This window comes from Fusarium odoratissimum (assembly GCF_000260195.1).
Source record: "Fusarium odoratissimum NRRL 54006 unplaced genomic scaffold supercont1.31, whole genome shotgun sequence".
Taxonomy (NCBI): domain Eukaryota; kingdom Fungi; phylum Ascomycota; class Sordariomycetes; order Hypocreales; family Nectriaceae; genus Fusarium; species Fusarium odoratissimum.
Window position 1 is genome coordinate 47,479 of NW_022158715.1, and position 13,597 is coordinate 61,075.

The following is a 13,597-nucleotide window of genomic DNA, read 5'->3' on the forward strand; positions in this document are numbered from 1 at the left end:
TATGGACTATGTTGTTTCAATCGTTCATTCAATTGGTTCAATATTCATCTTACTTGACTAATCCGTCCCTTTGATCTAGATGAATCCTCTGTCTGACGCGTAAATGCTCGCGTATTCAATGTGCAAGGATCAGTTACTCTAAACAATGGTAGCCGTATTGCTTGTGAATTCAAGTGATGGACGAAACGGGGTCCAAATATATTGAAATACGCTGCAGTTAGTGTGATTGGTCTTTCCGTATCAAAAAATCGACCGCTACATGCAAACAGTAGATTGTTCCTGAACACCCACCTCTTCTCTCATGATCTTATACGAGCCTCGGCAAATGGCATCTCATTCATGAACCTCGTGTGGGGCAGCCTAGGTTGGCGTTCTAGGGGTCGTAAACGGCAGATGCAGCCTAAGCTCAGCTTAGCTTAGGAGGGAGTTGAATCTCTTATTTATCTCCAGACCTGCTCTATTAGGACATAACTCTTGTTCTTGCTGCTGTTTCTGCCATTTATATAAACTGCACGGGTCTCCTTACCCCAGAATCTTCCCCCAGACTAACACAATCCCCCGGATCTTCCACCATGGCCCCATCCGACTTTGCCGACTATCCCAAGCCTGTCGAGGCTCCAGCAGCTACATACAATCCCACAGTCGAGAACAACCCTACATTTCGAGGCATTCCTCTCGTAGTTGGTGCTAATCTGTGAGTTTTATATCCTGTGGCTTATACCCTTACCAAAGCTAAATTCTTGTAGCATCGCCAAAGTTGGGTTCCTTCAACAATATTTCTGGGATAATGCCCACTTTGGCACTATCAAAGATATTCCTGCTCTCGATAATATTCCCTACAGGTTTCATGTATGAAAGGTCATTGCTTCATACAAAATGCCACATAGCTAACATCCTCAGCCTACCGTAACTCCCCTGGGCCCTGCAGAGCCTATGCTCGACTTTGAACCTAAGCTTCTCAAGTCCCAATATGCAGAGTCCAAAGCACGCTACTACACTGCTAGTGACTATCATGAGATGTACAAGTCGGGTCAAGTGACACCTCTTCAAGTCGCTGAAGCTCTCCTCCCTCAGATCTCCAGACCAGATGGCAAGTACTCTGATGGCTGGGTTGATAACCACGGCAAAGATCATCTAGTCCTCGAGGCTGCCAAAGCCTCAACTGAGCGTTATGCTGCTGGCAAGCCACTGGGTGTATTGGACGGTGTACCTATCGGTGTCAAGGATGATACCGATGTTAAGGGATTTCATAACCACATTGGTATGAAATATGACCCCTCCATTGAGACTTTCAAGGAGCAGAAAGAATCTTCGTGGCCAGTGAAGAAACTCCAAGAAGCCGGTGCTGTAGTCATTGGAAAGAATGCTATGCATGAGCTTGGCTCCGGTGAGTCCATATACAACGTCTTTCTAATTCAATTACTGACCTTGATCAGACACCAGCGGATGCAATGTAAGCACGAGCCGCTTTGTAAAAAGACACCACTAACAAATCCAGGCTGCACAAGGAACACCCACTAACTGGCTCAACAAATCCTACTATCCTGGCGGTTCTTCCTCAGGAGGCTCATCCACTGTCTCAGCTGGTGTTGTCCCCATCGCCGTTGGCACCGACGCGGGAGGCAGTATCCGCATCCCACCCACTTTCAATGGCGTCTACGGCCTCAAGACCACACATAACAGAACTATGTTTATGAATAACACCATGTGTATCACCGGCCCCATCGCCGCTACTGTCGCAGACCTGACTATTGCCTACCGCGTCATGTCCCAACCTAACCCAGATTGTCATATCCAAAGCCGTTTTGCTCGTTCTGACCCACCGCCAAAGGGCCAGAAGAAGGTCATGGGAATTTACCGTGACTGGTGGAACAAGGCTGATCCTCGTGTCAAAGAGGTTTGTGACAGGGCGGTTGATTACCTCGTTAATAAGTGCGGTTATGAGATCATCGACGTCACTATCCCTTACATCCCTGAGGCGCAACTTGCGCACAGTGTTGTCTGTATCACCGAAATGGCCGAGTCAGCCCGCCGACGAACTCCCAATCCCGCTGACTGGCTCTCTCTGGTAGGACCCGCTAACAAGGTCGTTATGTCTGTCGGTACCAGGACTCCTGCAGCTGATATGCTCAAATACGGGGCTTTACGAGAGCTCATCATGCAACATCTCGCCTACTTATTCCAGAAGCACCCTGGCCTTCTTATCATGACACCCACAAGCCCCTTGATCGGATGGCCTATTGTCCCTGGTGATCAAGCCTATGGCATGAGTGATACCAACACGACCATCCGAAACATGCTCTACGTCTTTTTAGCCAACTTGACCGGCACACCTGCGGTTTCGGCTCCTGTTGGCTACGTCGATCCTGATCAGGGTGAGGGTAAGCTCTCTATTGGCTTGATGGCTACAGGAGAATGGGGTAGCGAGGAGCAGCTCCTGGCTTGGGCAACAGAGGCAGAAGAGTATTTGCATAACGCTACAGAGTCTGGCCGGCGCCGACCTGATGAGTGGTTGGATGTTGCGGATCTGGTTAAGCAGAAGGCATAAACTCGTCGTACTAAGATGATGCTTTTGCTGTTTTTCACTTAGGTCGCAAAAATGAAAATGGAATTCGAAATCCTTCAATTGTTGTTTAGCATGTGGTGATCAAGGGTGTTGCTTAGCCCCCTCTTGTGACTACATGTCGAAGCAACTATTGGGCTTATTTAGCCAGGAACTTAGAAGCAAGACCCATAAGACCGGAAGCGCCACCCTGCTGTCCACCAGCACCGGCCTGGTTCTTGAGGTACATCTTGAAAGCGACTTCACCAGCCTGCTGGATGACGCTCTCCTTGCTCGTGCCCTCGGATACCTTGCCTGATGCAGCCTTGTTGTCAAAGAGCTATAAATTCATATTAGACGTTGACTTATACGTGTCCTGTACCTCAAAGCTAACCTTACTAGCCTCGGCCAAGGCAAGTCCCAAGAACGCAGTCTGACTGTTGGCACCAGTGCTGCTCTGGCCCTGGCCCTGGGTGAACATCTTGAGAGCTTGCATAGCAGCAGCGGTACCCAGACTCTTGCTGTCTTGCTGGGAGTCGTCGTTGTTGTAGGTGTTCTTGTGCTGCTTGATGGCATCTGGTGGTCATATGTCATCAGCATGTGTCTTGACCCATCGGACAGAAATCTCAAAAAGATTACTTACCTTCCTCATCAAGGTCCTCATCAGCAAGCTTGTTCTGCTTCTGTCCGAGAGATCCTAGAATGCTTCCAAAGAGATCCTTGTCACCAGAAGATCCGGCTTTCTGATGGGCTTCCTCCTTGGCGTTGTCAAAGTCGACGTTTCCACCAAGGAAGCTGGAAAAGCCACCGCCACCCTGAGACTCTGTGTATTGTTAGATTCGCTCGCTCGAGTGGAAGCCTGTGTTAATAACTAACGGATGCCACCAGCAGGAGGGTACTGCTGTTGCTGGCCGTACTGGCTCTCTTGTTGTCCGTAACCTTGCTGCTGGCCATAGCCTTGTTGTTGGCCATAGCCCTGGTCTTGGCCTCCATAGCCCTGATGCTGTCCATGCCCTTGCTGCTGGTGTTCTAGAAAGAATATTAATTAGCTGAAGCTATCTGGAGTCTGAGTTATAGTTGAGATGTCGAGATCAGTAAAATAACGGCTAGCTGTTGCTTTAACCTCCCTCGACGGTCTGAGGTCGTATGAGGGGCATCATGGATTCTTGGCGGGGTAATAAGAGCTATGAGGTAAAATATGAGGACGGAGACATGAACATACCCTGACGCTTGTCCTTGTCGTCGTCAAGATAATCCTTAGCGGCGTTGATGAGCTTATCCATGATTGCGATGTGGCTTGAGGGGATGGAAAATATGTTTGTATTGAAAGTTGTCTAGTATCGAGAGGGAAATGTAAATGTGAGAGAGGTTGATGATGCAAAGGATAAAGTTGAAATAGAGAGGGGTCCAAGTCTCAGGTACTGTATGTACATTGAGCTCGGAGAGCGGACGTCCAATCAGCTCAATTAATAAAGCCTTTATTACATGGCCCTCTGGCTAGCAGTGCCTACCTACCAGAGTGTATCACTGTTCGTTATGCTGTATCATCCATCCAATACTTTGCTGCGATTGCCCTGGAGGTGTCTGACGTGGATCCAGCTGTACAAGCTACAGCTCCCCTCATAATTATGGGGAGCTTGTCACGACCTACGCAATCCATTCGGCCTTAGTGGGACCTGTAGCATTAGCCGTTGCTTATTTCAGCTGCCATGGATCATAGCTTCAGCTGAACTGCGCCGTCACGTATGAAAAAAGACCCCGACTGACTGTATTGAGCGACACTGAATAAGGTACCTAGCCAGAGGTAAATGGGTTTTATGTCGTTGCATCTTTTAGTCACGACAGTCACTCTATAGAAAATGCGTCAATTCATATACGTGGCGCATCAAGGGCGCGCACGTCAGCTATGTCTGCCCAAATGCTCCCTACACTCCAGGTATCTGTGTTGTAGTCCCAGTCGTGACAAATCAAATATCCAGTTCAATCGTGAGTTTGCAAAAAGAAAATAATCAAGTGAACAACCGGCTGTGAGCGTCTCGTGTATCCCGCTTTTCGCCATCCAAATCAGTAATTTCAGCCTAAACTCCGTCGTGCCCCAGGCACCGTGTCTCTGGTCGACTCGTCTTATGTCGCGGCAAACACTGCTACTTGCTGCCCTCGTTTCGGTCGTGTCACGCATCTTACAGGCCGGTAGATCGATAACTCGTTGGAAGCCATTTCGTCGCCTCGTGATTATACAGATTGATCCACCGTAGGAGGATGACTGGTGCTGGTTCTCTTCTTCTCCCTCTTGGCCCAGCGTAAACCGCAGGCGTTGCATAATGTCTTCGGTCCTTGGGGTCCCTTTCTCCATTCCGGTGAGTCCAGGGTGCCTGTATCATGTTAGTATTGAAGCAACAGGCCACTTACGTCGACAAAACCACTTACCACAGTCCGTACACACATATTCCTCAGACGTCTTGAGCTTCTTCTTTTTATCGCCTGTTCGAGGGTCCCGTTCCATCGGAATTGCAATTCCTGCATCGCCCTTGATCAGGGTCGGGCTAGCATTACCAGTCGTAATTCCCCGGCTTCGTTCGCCCTCGATGTATCGCAATCCCGTCAACATCTCAATCGTGTCTGTGTGCGATGCCCCTTCGTAACGTGCCATCTTATCCTTCAGCGAATCCTGTCGACCACCTGCGACTGAGCCTTCGAGATTCTCGCGTGTAAGAGCTTTATTGAGAGCTGCTCGATCGGCTTCTGTCATTCCTCTTTCGCTAACCGGGCGGTAAAAGGTTCCCGAGGAGACGCCGGTTCCTTCAGATGGTGTCATGTCTGAGCGACCCTCTTGACTCTGCAGCCACTGCTTCTGCGCCTCGTCGTTTTCGGCCTCCTCTTCACGACGGAGCTCGGCGATACGGCGCTTTAATCGTTCATTTTCGATCTTATGCTCAAGGAAAGAGTCTAAAAGTCCAGCGTTTTTGGTGGGATATGGTCGCGCCATCATGAACACGGCCTGGCAGAAGGGTGACTGGTTATTTGGATTGGGGGCGAACTTGGCGCCAGCAATGTGAGCATGGCCGACAGTCTCAAAAATCGCATATTCGGCGTCCTTCTTTTTGAAACGGTAAAAAAGTCGTAGCGGGTTGCCTGATGCGATGGATTCGTTGAGTTCTGCGACGAAAACACCTTGGTCGTCTGGGTGGATCAAGTCTTTCAGAAATACATCTTGGATCTCCTCTACACTGTATCCAGTGACCTGGAGAATGCTAGGTGATGCGTACTTAATGCGACCGTTCGCATCGAGAATCTGTAAAAAGTCTCTGAGCTCTTCCACAACCTTGGCGGGCCAATTTCTTCGCTTGGTGAACTCAGTAAGGGTGCTGGCACCAGCGAGATTCATCTGAGCAAACGCGCCAGCAGGGAGGGGCCCTGCGCCAGGAACATTGTTGGCTGCTGTGTTGAATTGATTTTCAGCTCTCGCGACAGACTCTTCTGTTGTCGATTGCCCGTTGCCGAAAGAGCCGCTCATGTTGGAGTCATCTGCGGATTCGGTGTTAATTGGAATGTCTGTTATGCCGCCGAGTATACTATTATCGAGCATGGCCATAAGATCGTTGTCCTGACCATCAGCGCCCATCTACAAAATCGGGTTAGCCGAAATGATCGAAGATCAAGGTTGCGTTGGCCTTGGCCGAAGGGGGGCGCTATAGATAGGGCCGCAGCCCCGGCGTCGGCGTCGGCGTCGCGGGGAGGGGAGTAGTAATTGACCTGGCCACCCGTCATGTCGGGGAGAGAACCGATATCGAGGTTGAAACCGTAGAAATTGTTGAAGTTGTTCAGATGAGGGGCGCCCTGGGGCGGAGGTGGTGGTGGAGGTGGTCCGTGGGACATGGTTGCGGCGCATTCATGTGGCAGTCGAGCATTCGTAGTTGCATTGGTGAGAACCCAGAAAGGGCAATACCAGTGGCCTTGGGCGTGGCCTTGGTGGTCTCTTCAGCGCTCGACTCAGTGGATGCGACAGCGGTAGCGATAAGAGCTGGGGATAAGTTGTCAAATTGGAGATATTGTTTCGATGGCTTGAGTACCATGAGAAATACCTAAAAACGAAAAGATATATCCGGGTCGTACTGGCGCTTTTTTCCCTTCAATTTTGTTTTTGGGTATGGTGAAGGCGAATTCTTGAGCTCAACATCTAACTCGAAATGTAGAAATGGATGTCGAGCTTCCCCTCTCTACTGTCCACTGAGATAATGAACAGCAAAGAACATCAAGTAATCGGCCAGGAACAAAGTGGTAAAGAAGTTAAAGGGAGCCCTATTAGATGCCGATAAAATGTTAGAAACAACAACAAAAGTTGAAAAATGTGGTTGGCATGATGAAATTAAGTGAAGAGGCAGCGCTGAAGGGGCTCGAAATAGATCAAGGCATGGACCGCGATGTTTGCACGGGCACGGGCACGGGCACAGATTGGAGTTACCTGGCTGACAGTACTCAGATGGGACGCCTGGTATAGCAAGAAATAATAGTGAATGTGAGAGGCAAGATTGTGAAAGGGTTTGGATGAACTTGCTGTGACGGGGCAAGGTGAGATGAGATATCAGCAAGCACATATCCATCTGTCATGTCACCTACCTACACCACGGTTTCTAGTAGCGTCTTTGGATAACAAAGAATGGCCCGCTTTCTAAGTCAAGGCGAGGCTCAGGATCGCTTTGAAAGGTGCAGATCGTTAGGTTCACAGCAGAGACAGAGGTTGAGAGCGACTTTTAATTGTTTCCCCTTGCTTGGGTCTGATGACAGGGCAGCAACAGGCTTGTGGTGTGTGTGTCCATCTCAAATCAGTCCATAGACTGCCATGGCTGGCTGGGCAGCTTAGCAAGTGTGGCCAGGTACTATCAGGGACTTAGCCACTGTAAAAACATGGCACTTTTGGAGAATTGGATTCTTTCACACATGGAAATTCGGGCTGTCTTGGACTGAACTGGGCATGAAACGTCACCTCTTGTGTCCGGGGCCCAATCTGCACTGCTCGGCAAGACCCCCTGTTCTTGTCTTTAGCCTCATGGGCACTTGTCCAACAATTGAGCCAGGACAAGACGAGTGTGCCGGAGGTTATGCCCCGGGAAAAGCGGGCTAGTGGCTCACAGGAGTTTCTCCAGCCGGATCTATTGGTTGACTGCATCGGCGTAGTCCGTTTTAGCGCACCCTTGGATCGCCTTAGCGGGATCCAGCGTAAAGGGTCCAGCGGCAGTAGCGCAAGCCAAGCGCCAAGGGTAGGCCACCATCCACAGTGGCTGACCAATATTTGTAGTATCTCATTCGAGGCTCGTAGGAGAAATATCGATTCTCGTAGGCATTCATGATGTCTGATTAGTCTGACGTTCAGGGGGATCATCGCGGGGCAGTTACGGGGGTCTGTTGCAGAGATTCGTGATCGAGATATCGGGAAAGAAAATGGCATCGGGGAGCGAGAGATGCCCAAGGGGTGAAGAGGAAATGCCATGTCTTGTTCAAACCACATAGTAGGTTGCACGTCTGCACGTCTCGTTAGCCTATCCTCGTAAGCAAATCCTTCCCGAATTTGTCGCCTCATCTAAAGTCTGCTGTTTTCTCAGTTTTTCATGCAAGGAAAACATAGATATGTCACTGTCATGGCACAACTAGTGTCATCCAAAAGCAAAATGCGCTATTTGAACTGCTTGAATGTCCCGGGGAGTAAGAAAACCTCTGACATGAAGCTAGGGTGCCAAAATCAACTGGTCTAAAGACCTGCTAAGATATACTAAACTTACCTAAATATTTTTGTCACTTAGGACAGAGATCCTAAGTTTTCTTGTCTTTCCCTAAAATGTTTGTATCTCGTTGCTTCTCCAGCTCTCTAGACCCTTCGAGGCCCTTAGGCTCTCAGGGAGAACCATCAAGCATTGTCGCTCCAGCTGTAAGGGGTCTCGGGTCTACGTTGTACAAACCCAAAGCGGAGTGGCGCCGGGACTGGTGTGGTTTGCTTGTGTTTTGACCCAGGGACTTTGGAGGGCTTGATTTAGGGGTCTCTGGAGACTTGCCACTTGATGCTCTGCTGACGTCGAAAAGACGTAATCTTCTAGTCGATCTCATCAATTGATGAAACGTCACAAACTACTTGCCATGAGAGAATGAGAAAATGAAACGGTTTCGCCAGCGTCAAAACAATGCTAAAGTGTATTGTTGAGCTCAAACAGCTTTCCAAAACTGGCCAATTTTGGAGAAATGATTAGTGAACAGGCCATACAGGCAGGCAGGATGGGTGATAGATTTGATGGATCATGGTACTTTCCATCTTCTCTCCCCAGTGAAGCCGCGGGAACTCCGGCTAAACCAAGCACGTGCTTACGCATCGACTGGTCCTGGCTTTCGAACCTCTCAACGCGTCTTTGTACCTAACGTCGCGTTACCCGCCAATTTGACTTCAGCTGCCTGATCCACGCTAACGAGCGACACTTGTTGTCTACCTTATCCAAGGCCTCGACGTTCTTGTGACCTGTGAACTGCAGCTTTTCTTATTAGTCAATGATATAATCTCCGTAATCGACACTACCGTCACTACGCTCCCCTGATGAGGTAGTAGTCACCATGTCCAGAATCGACAAGCTTTCGATCTCGGGTGTGCGGTCCTTCAGCCCCTCAGTCCGTGAAGCTATCCAGTTCAATACGCCTCTTACTCTTATTGTCGGCTACAATGGATCGGGAAAGACAACAATCATTGAGTGTCTAAAATATGCCACGACCGGCGAGCTGCCGCCTAACAGCAAGGGTGGCGCTTTCATTCATGATCCAAAGGTGCCGACATGCGCATTTCTTCAATAAGCAGATCTTGATGCTAACATAATGTAGCTTTGTGGTGAGAAGGAGGTTATGGCCCAGGTCAAACTCCAATTTCGATCGATCAATGACCGTCAACATGTCGCTACTCGAAGTTTACAACTTACCGTCAAGAAGACCACCCGCTCTCAGAAAACCCTAGACTGCTCCCTGGTTGTAGTCAACAATGGAGAGCGAACAACAACTTCTACTCGGCAGGCTCAGCTAGATGAAATGATCCCAGAGCGTCTCGGTGTTTCTCCTGCAATTCTTGATGCTGTCATTTTCTGCCACCAAGACGAATCCCTCTGGCCATTGAGTGAGCCGGCTGCTTTGAAGAAACGATTTGACGAGATATTTGAGGCCATGAAATATACGAAAGCCATCGACAACCTCAAGGTCCTCCGAAAGAAACAAGTCGAGCAGCTCGGTAAGCTTCAGAATGACGAGGCTCATAACAAGGTGAACAAGGATCGTGGTGACAGGGCTGAGAAGAGGATGAAAGCCCTGCAAGCCGAAATTGAGGGATCTCGAGAAACTTGTGAGTCGATCAGTTCTGAAATGGAGGAAACGCAAGACAAGATCCGAAACATCCGAGAAACGGCGAACAGCCACCTTGCAATTGTGCAGAACCTTAACACCAAGCGTGAGCAGCTTGAGTACAGAGAAGAGGCTGTCAAAGAATTGAAGGCCACTATCGATGAATTGCCCGATGACGACGGAAAGCTCGAGGGTGACCTAGCACATTACGAAGACCGTATGCAGCATCTTCAGGATGAGGCCGACCAGAACAAAGCACAGTATAATGAATTGCAGACCGAGTTAGGAAAATCACGAAAGGAACTTTCTGCCAAGCTTTCCGAACAGGGCAAACACCAATCGGACAAAGACAAGTACGAGCGTCAATTGAAGATACGCATGGAAACCATTCAGGAAGCCGCCCAGTCTTACGGCTTCTCGGGCTTTGACGGCGATCTTTCGGATCACCATGTGAAATCCTTTAATGACAGACTTCAAAAACTTCTGAGCGAGAAGAAACGGGACCTGGAGCGCTTGCAGAAGGAAAACTCCGCTGAGCTCGACCGGGCCACTGGCGTCATCACTGAGCTTGAAGGCCGCAAAGCTGCTCGCACACAAGACCGCGTATCCGCGAAACAACGAATGGGCGCTATTGAAAAACGCACTTCGGTACTCCAGAACGAGTCAAGTCAGATAGACGTGGACGAGGGTGCCAAGGCTGTACTTGATGGGCAGATGCAAGATCTTGAAAGTAGGTTTCAGACAGCCCAGAAGACCTTCGAGAACGCCGATTGGGACCGCCAAATCTCTGACGAGAACGATAAGCTACATCAGCTCGAAAATGAGAACGATAAGCTAGGCCGGGAGCTTGTAGAATGTACTCGTCTAGCGTCTGAGCGAGCCCAACTTGATTACAGGAAGAAGGAACTTGCTGACCGCAAGCGCAAGCTTGATACCCTGACAAGCACCTGGAAGCCGAAGCTCGACAAGATTCTTGGCAGTGATTGGCAGCCGGAGACACTCGATTCCAAGTTCCAGGCATTGGTTAAGGACCAGAGCAAGATTGTCAGTGAGGCCCAGAAGCGTCGTGAACAAATCCGCCAAAAACAGCAGAAAGTGGATTTCAAATTGAGGACTTCTAAGGAGTCCCATGAGAAGAAATCCAAGGAGGCGGCTACTTGCCAACAGCAGGTCGTCAATGCTCTTCTTGCCGTTCGCGACAATGCTACCGTTGAGGATTACAAAGAAGAAATCGAGGTCACTGAGTCACAGGTGGAGGAGCTCAGGAATGACTTGAGCCTCTTCGACGCTCTCGTGGACTATTACACAAAATGCAAGCGCTTGCTTGATACTAAACGCAAGTGCTTACTATGTGATCGCCATTTTGATGACAACCAAGCTACAAGCATGGAGCGCTTGAGCAAGAGGATCGACAAGCACCTTGACCCCAAAGGCAAAGTTGATACAGAGAAGGACCTCAAGGACACCGTCGCAAACTTAGAAAAGCTACGATCCGTCAGGGGATCTTATGATACGTATGAGCGGTTGACTGCCGAACTGCCTAGTCTTCGAGAAGAGTGCAAGGTCGCCGAAGCAGAGTTTGATGCCCTTGAGAGACAAGTGGAAGAACAGGGATCCGTCGTGTCGGCTGAGGAAGAGAAGCAGAAAGACTTAGAAGATATGTCGAAGACGGTCCTCAGCATTGCACAAACTGTCAAGGATATTGCAGATTCCGAGAACCAGGTTGACCGTATCATGTCTCAGCAAATGTCAGGTGGGGTCACTCGAAGTCCCGACGAGATTCATGAGCTTCAAGCTGGCCTATCAGACCAGATGAGGAACCTGAAAAATCGCATCGCGAAGTTGACTACGGATCGCCAGCGCACAAAAGACCAGCTCAACTCTCTTGAGCTTGAAAAGAGCGAGTTAAGAAACAAGATCAGCCGAGCAGCGGGTCAATTAGACAAAAAGCAGGACCTCCAGAATCAGATCCAGGCACTGAAAGAAGAGGCCTCGCATCAACGAGACGTCATCCAGCGAGCTGATGAGGAGTTGGAGACCATCGAGCCCAGCATTACTGAAGCAAGGTCCGCCCGTGATGAAGTCCTAAGACGCGGCCGGGCCAAGGAGCAAGTCATTGCTGACGCCCGTGATGCCGTAGCCAACTCTGTCAACGAGATGAAGATGATGGATGCTGATATTCAAGATTATATCGACCGGGGCGGACCCTCTAATCTTGCATCTAATGAACGATCCATTGCCACACTTGAGAAGACAATTGCGAGTACTGAAAAGGAGGTCACAGACCTTACTGTTCGTACGAACAAGCTCAAGCAGGACATTGACAATGGAGACCGTAAGAAGAAAAACATCAAAGACAACCTAAACTACCGCAAGAACCTTCGCACGATCGACGTTATCCGTCAAGAGATCGCTGAGTTGGAAGACCGCAATGCAGATGAGGATTACGAACGCCTCCAGGCTGAAGCTCGCATGCAAGAGAACCACTATAATCGCCTTCTTGCTGAGCGAGGCTCCGTTATGGGATCTATGAAAACTAAAGATGAAGAGCTTGGGAGGCTCCTTCAAGAGTGGGAAATGGACTATAAGGACGCCAAGAGAAAGTATCGCGAGTCGCACATTCGCGTGGAAACGACCAAGGCTGCTATTGAAGATTTGGCGCAGTGTAGCTCGGCCGTGGACAAAGCTGTGATGCAATTTCACTCCATGAAGATGGCCGAAGTGAATCGCATTGCTGGCGAATTGTGGCAGAGCACCTACCAAGGAACCGACATTGATACTATTCTCATCCGTTCAGACAATGAGTCAAACACAGGCAAACGCAGCTACAACTACCGACTCTGCATGGTGAAGCAAGACACTGAGATGGACATGCGTGGTCGATGTTCTGCTGGACAAAAGGTTCTCGCGTCTATCATCATTCGCCTAGCTCTGGCTGAGTCTTTCGGCGTCAACTGTGGCCTTATCGCACTCGATGAGCCCACCACAAACTTGGATCGCGACAATATCAAGAGTCTGGCGGAGAGTCTCCATATGATCATCAAAGCCCGACAGGCACAAAGCAATTTCCAGCTTATTGTGATTACTCATGACGAGGACTTTTTGCGACACATGAGGTGTAGCGATTTCTGTGACAGTTTCTTCAGAGTCAAGCGAGATGAACGACAAAACAGTGTCATCTCGAGGGAAAGCATCACAAAAATCTTCTAATAAGTGTATCAAGTACTCAAACAAGACGGCTTGAGATTTGATGTCGGACAAATATGTAAAATAGACTGAGATATTATCAGCGTCGAAACATTGTTCTTGGCGTTTAGGAGCGTGTACAAATATCATCATATATTTGCTATCGTTTGTGCACTGCAATATCCTGGTGTTGCTCCTATAACACTGGGCAAACAGACGTTCGATTGTATCGACGGCCTCATTCAGTGTTGGGTGCAGCGGTATCAAATGATGTCTTCTGACGCAAATCGGCCCCAAAATGCACGATGTTAGAATGAGAACTGGTTCGATGTCGTCTCTTCCTAGGACGTCAGCTCATTATGAAGAAGGGATACGAATAAATCATATCAGGAACTCACACTGCTCGTCATGCAATTCCAAGGAACCCATTCTAGCCCATCCTGGACAAGTCTCAAGCTAGGTGAACTAGAGAGGAATCAAATTAGTTTCCGATGCTTAGTCAAAGCA

General features: G+C 49.2%; 4 protein-coding genes across 11 annotated transcripts; 2 read left to right on the forward strand and 2 right to left on the reverse strand.

Annotated features, from left to right (window-relative positions):
* Nucleotides 1-188: 188 nt before the first annotated feature.
* On the reverse strand, nt 189-4,239 carry FOIG_13123 (uncharacterized protein). 2 transcript variants are annotated; one of them, XM_031214196.1, is made up of 6 exons: nt 3,765-4,239; nt 3,419-3,571; nt 3,186-3,365; nt 2,937-3,118; nt 1,428-2,882; nt 189-1,377 (listed from the first exon to the last, which is right to left on the reverse strand). In XM_031214196.1, the coding sequence occupies exons 1-5, from the start codon at nt 3,823-3,825 to the stop codon at nt 2,703-2,705; spliced, it is 756 nt and encodes a 251-aa protein (XP_031055906.1). In that variant the 5' UTR covers nt 3,826-4,239; the 3' UTR covers nt 189-1,377; nt 1,428-2,702. The 2 variants fall into 2 exon arrangements, with proteins under 2 accessions (XP_031055906.1, XP_031055905.1); XM_031214195.1 differs by having other exon boundaries at nt 189-2,882.
* FOIG_13124 (uncharacterized protein) lies at nt 391-2,753 on the forward strand. The gene is made up of 5 exons (XM_031214197.1): nt 391-694; nt 747-849; nt 901-1,387; nt 1,437-1,453; nt 1,499-2,753. Exons 1-5 carry the CDS (start codon nt 573-575, stop codon nt 2,546-2,548), a joined length of 1,779 nt encoding a protein of 592 aa, XP_031055907.1. The 5' UTR covers nt 391-572; the 3' UTR covers nt 2,549-2,753.
* Nucleotides 4,240-4,296: 57 nt separating the features above from the next.
* FOIG_13125 (cutinase palindrome-binding protein) lies at nt 4,297-8,064 on the reverse strand. Of its 7 annotated transcripts, XM_031214199.1 has the most exons (5): nt 7,481-8,064; nt 7,005-7,419; nt 6,296-6,841; nt 4,970-6,164; nt 4,297-4,914 (listed from the first exon to the last, which is right to left on the reverse strand). In XM_031214199.1, the coding sequence occupies exons 3-5, from the start codon at nt 6,416-6,418 to the stop codon at nt 4,775-4,777; spliced, it is 1,458 nt and encodes a 485-aa protein (XP_031055909.1). In that variant the 5' UTR covers nt 6,419-6,841; nt 7,005-7,419; nt 7,481-8,064; the 3' UTR covers nt 4,297-4,774. The 7 variants fall into 7 exon arrangements, with proteins under 7 accessions (XP_031055909.1, XP_031055913.1, XP_031055908.1 ...); XM_031214203.1 differs by having other exon boundaries at nt 4,970-6,841; XM_031214198.1 differs by having other exon boundaries at nt 6,296-7,419.
* An 832-nt stretch (nt 8,065-8,896) lies between these two features.
* Nucleotides 8,897-13,527, forward strand: FOIG_13126 (DNA repair protein RAD50). Its single transcript, XM_031214205.1, has 2 exons — nt 8,897-9,343; nt 9,398-13,527. Exons 1-2 carry the CDS (start codon nt 9,137-9,139, stop codon nt 13,112-13,114), a joined length of 3,924 nt encoding a protein of 1,307 aa, XP_031055915.1. The 5' UTR covers nt 8,897-9,136; the 3' UTR covers nt 13,115-13,527.
* Nucleotides 13,528-13,597: the final 70 nt, after the last annotated feature.

Bases quoted from the DNA above. Each gene is read 5' to 3' on its own strand.
- FOIG_13123 (XM_031214196.1), bottom strand. From the start codon at position 3,825: ATGGATAAGCTCATCAACGCCGCTAAGGATTATCTTGACGACGACAAG. The intron at 3,366-3,418 runs GTTAGTTATTAA...AACAATACACAG, and splicing joins CCCTCCTGCTGGTGGCATCC to AGTCTCAGGGTGGCGGTGGC. The intron at 2,883-2,936 runs GTTAGCTTTGAG...ATGAATTTATAG, and splicing joins CCTTGGCCGAGGCTAGTAAG to CTCTTTGACAACAAGGCTGC.
- FOIG_13126 (XM_031214205.1), top strand. From the start codon at position 9,137: ATGTCCAGAATCGACAAGCTTTCGATCTCGGGTGTGCGGTCCTTCAGC. The intron at 9,344-9,397 runs GTGCCGACATGC...AACATAATGTAG, and splicing joins CTTTCATTCATGATCCAAAG to CTTTGTGGTGAGAAGGAGGT.
- FOIG_13125 (XM_031214199.1), bottom strand. From the start codon at position 6,418: ATGTCCCACGGACCACCTCCACCACCACCTCCGCCCCAGGGCGCCCCT. The intron at 6,165-6,295 runs GTCAATTACTAC...CCGATTTTGTAG, and splicing joins CCGACATGACGGGTGGCCAG to ATGGGCGCTGATGGTCAGGA. The intron at 4,915-4,969 runs GTAAGTGGTTTT...AACATGATACAG, and splicing joins ATATGTGTGTACGGACTGTG to GCACCCTGGACTCACCGGAA.
- FOIG_13124 (XM_031214197.1), top strand. From the start codon at position 573: ATGGCCCCATCCGACTTTGCCGACTATCCCAAGCCTGTCGAGGCTCCA. The intron at 695-746 runs GTGAGTTTTATA...AAATTCTTGTAG, and splicing joins CTCGTAGTTGGTGCTAATCT to CATCGCCAAAGTTGGGTTCC. The intron at 850-900 runs GTATGAAAGGTC...TAACATCCTCAG, and splicing joins ATATTCCCTACAGGTTTCAT to CCTACCGTAACTCCCCTGGG.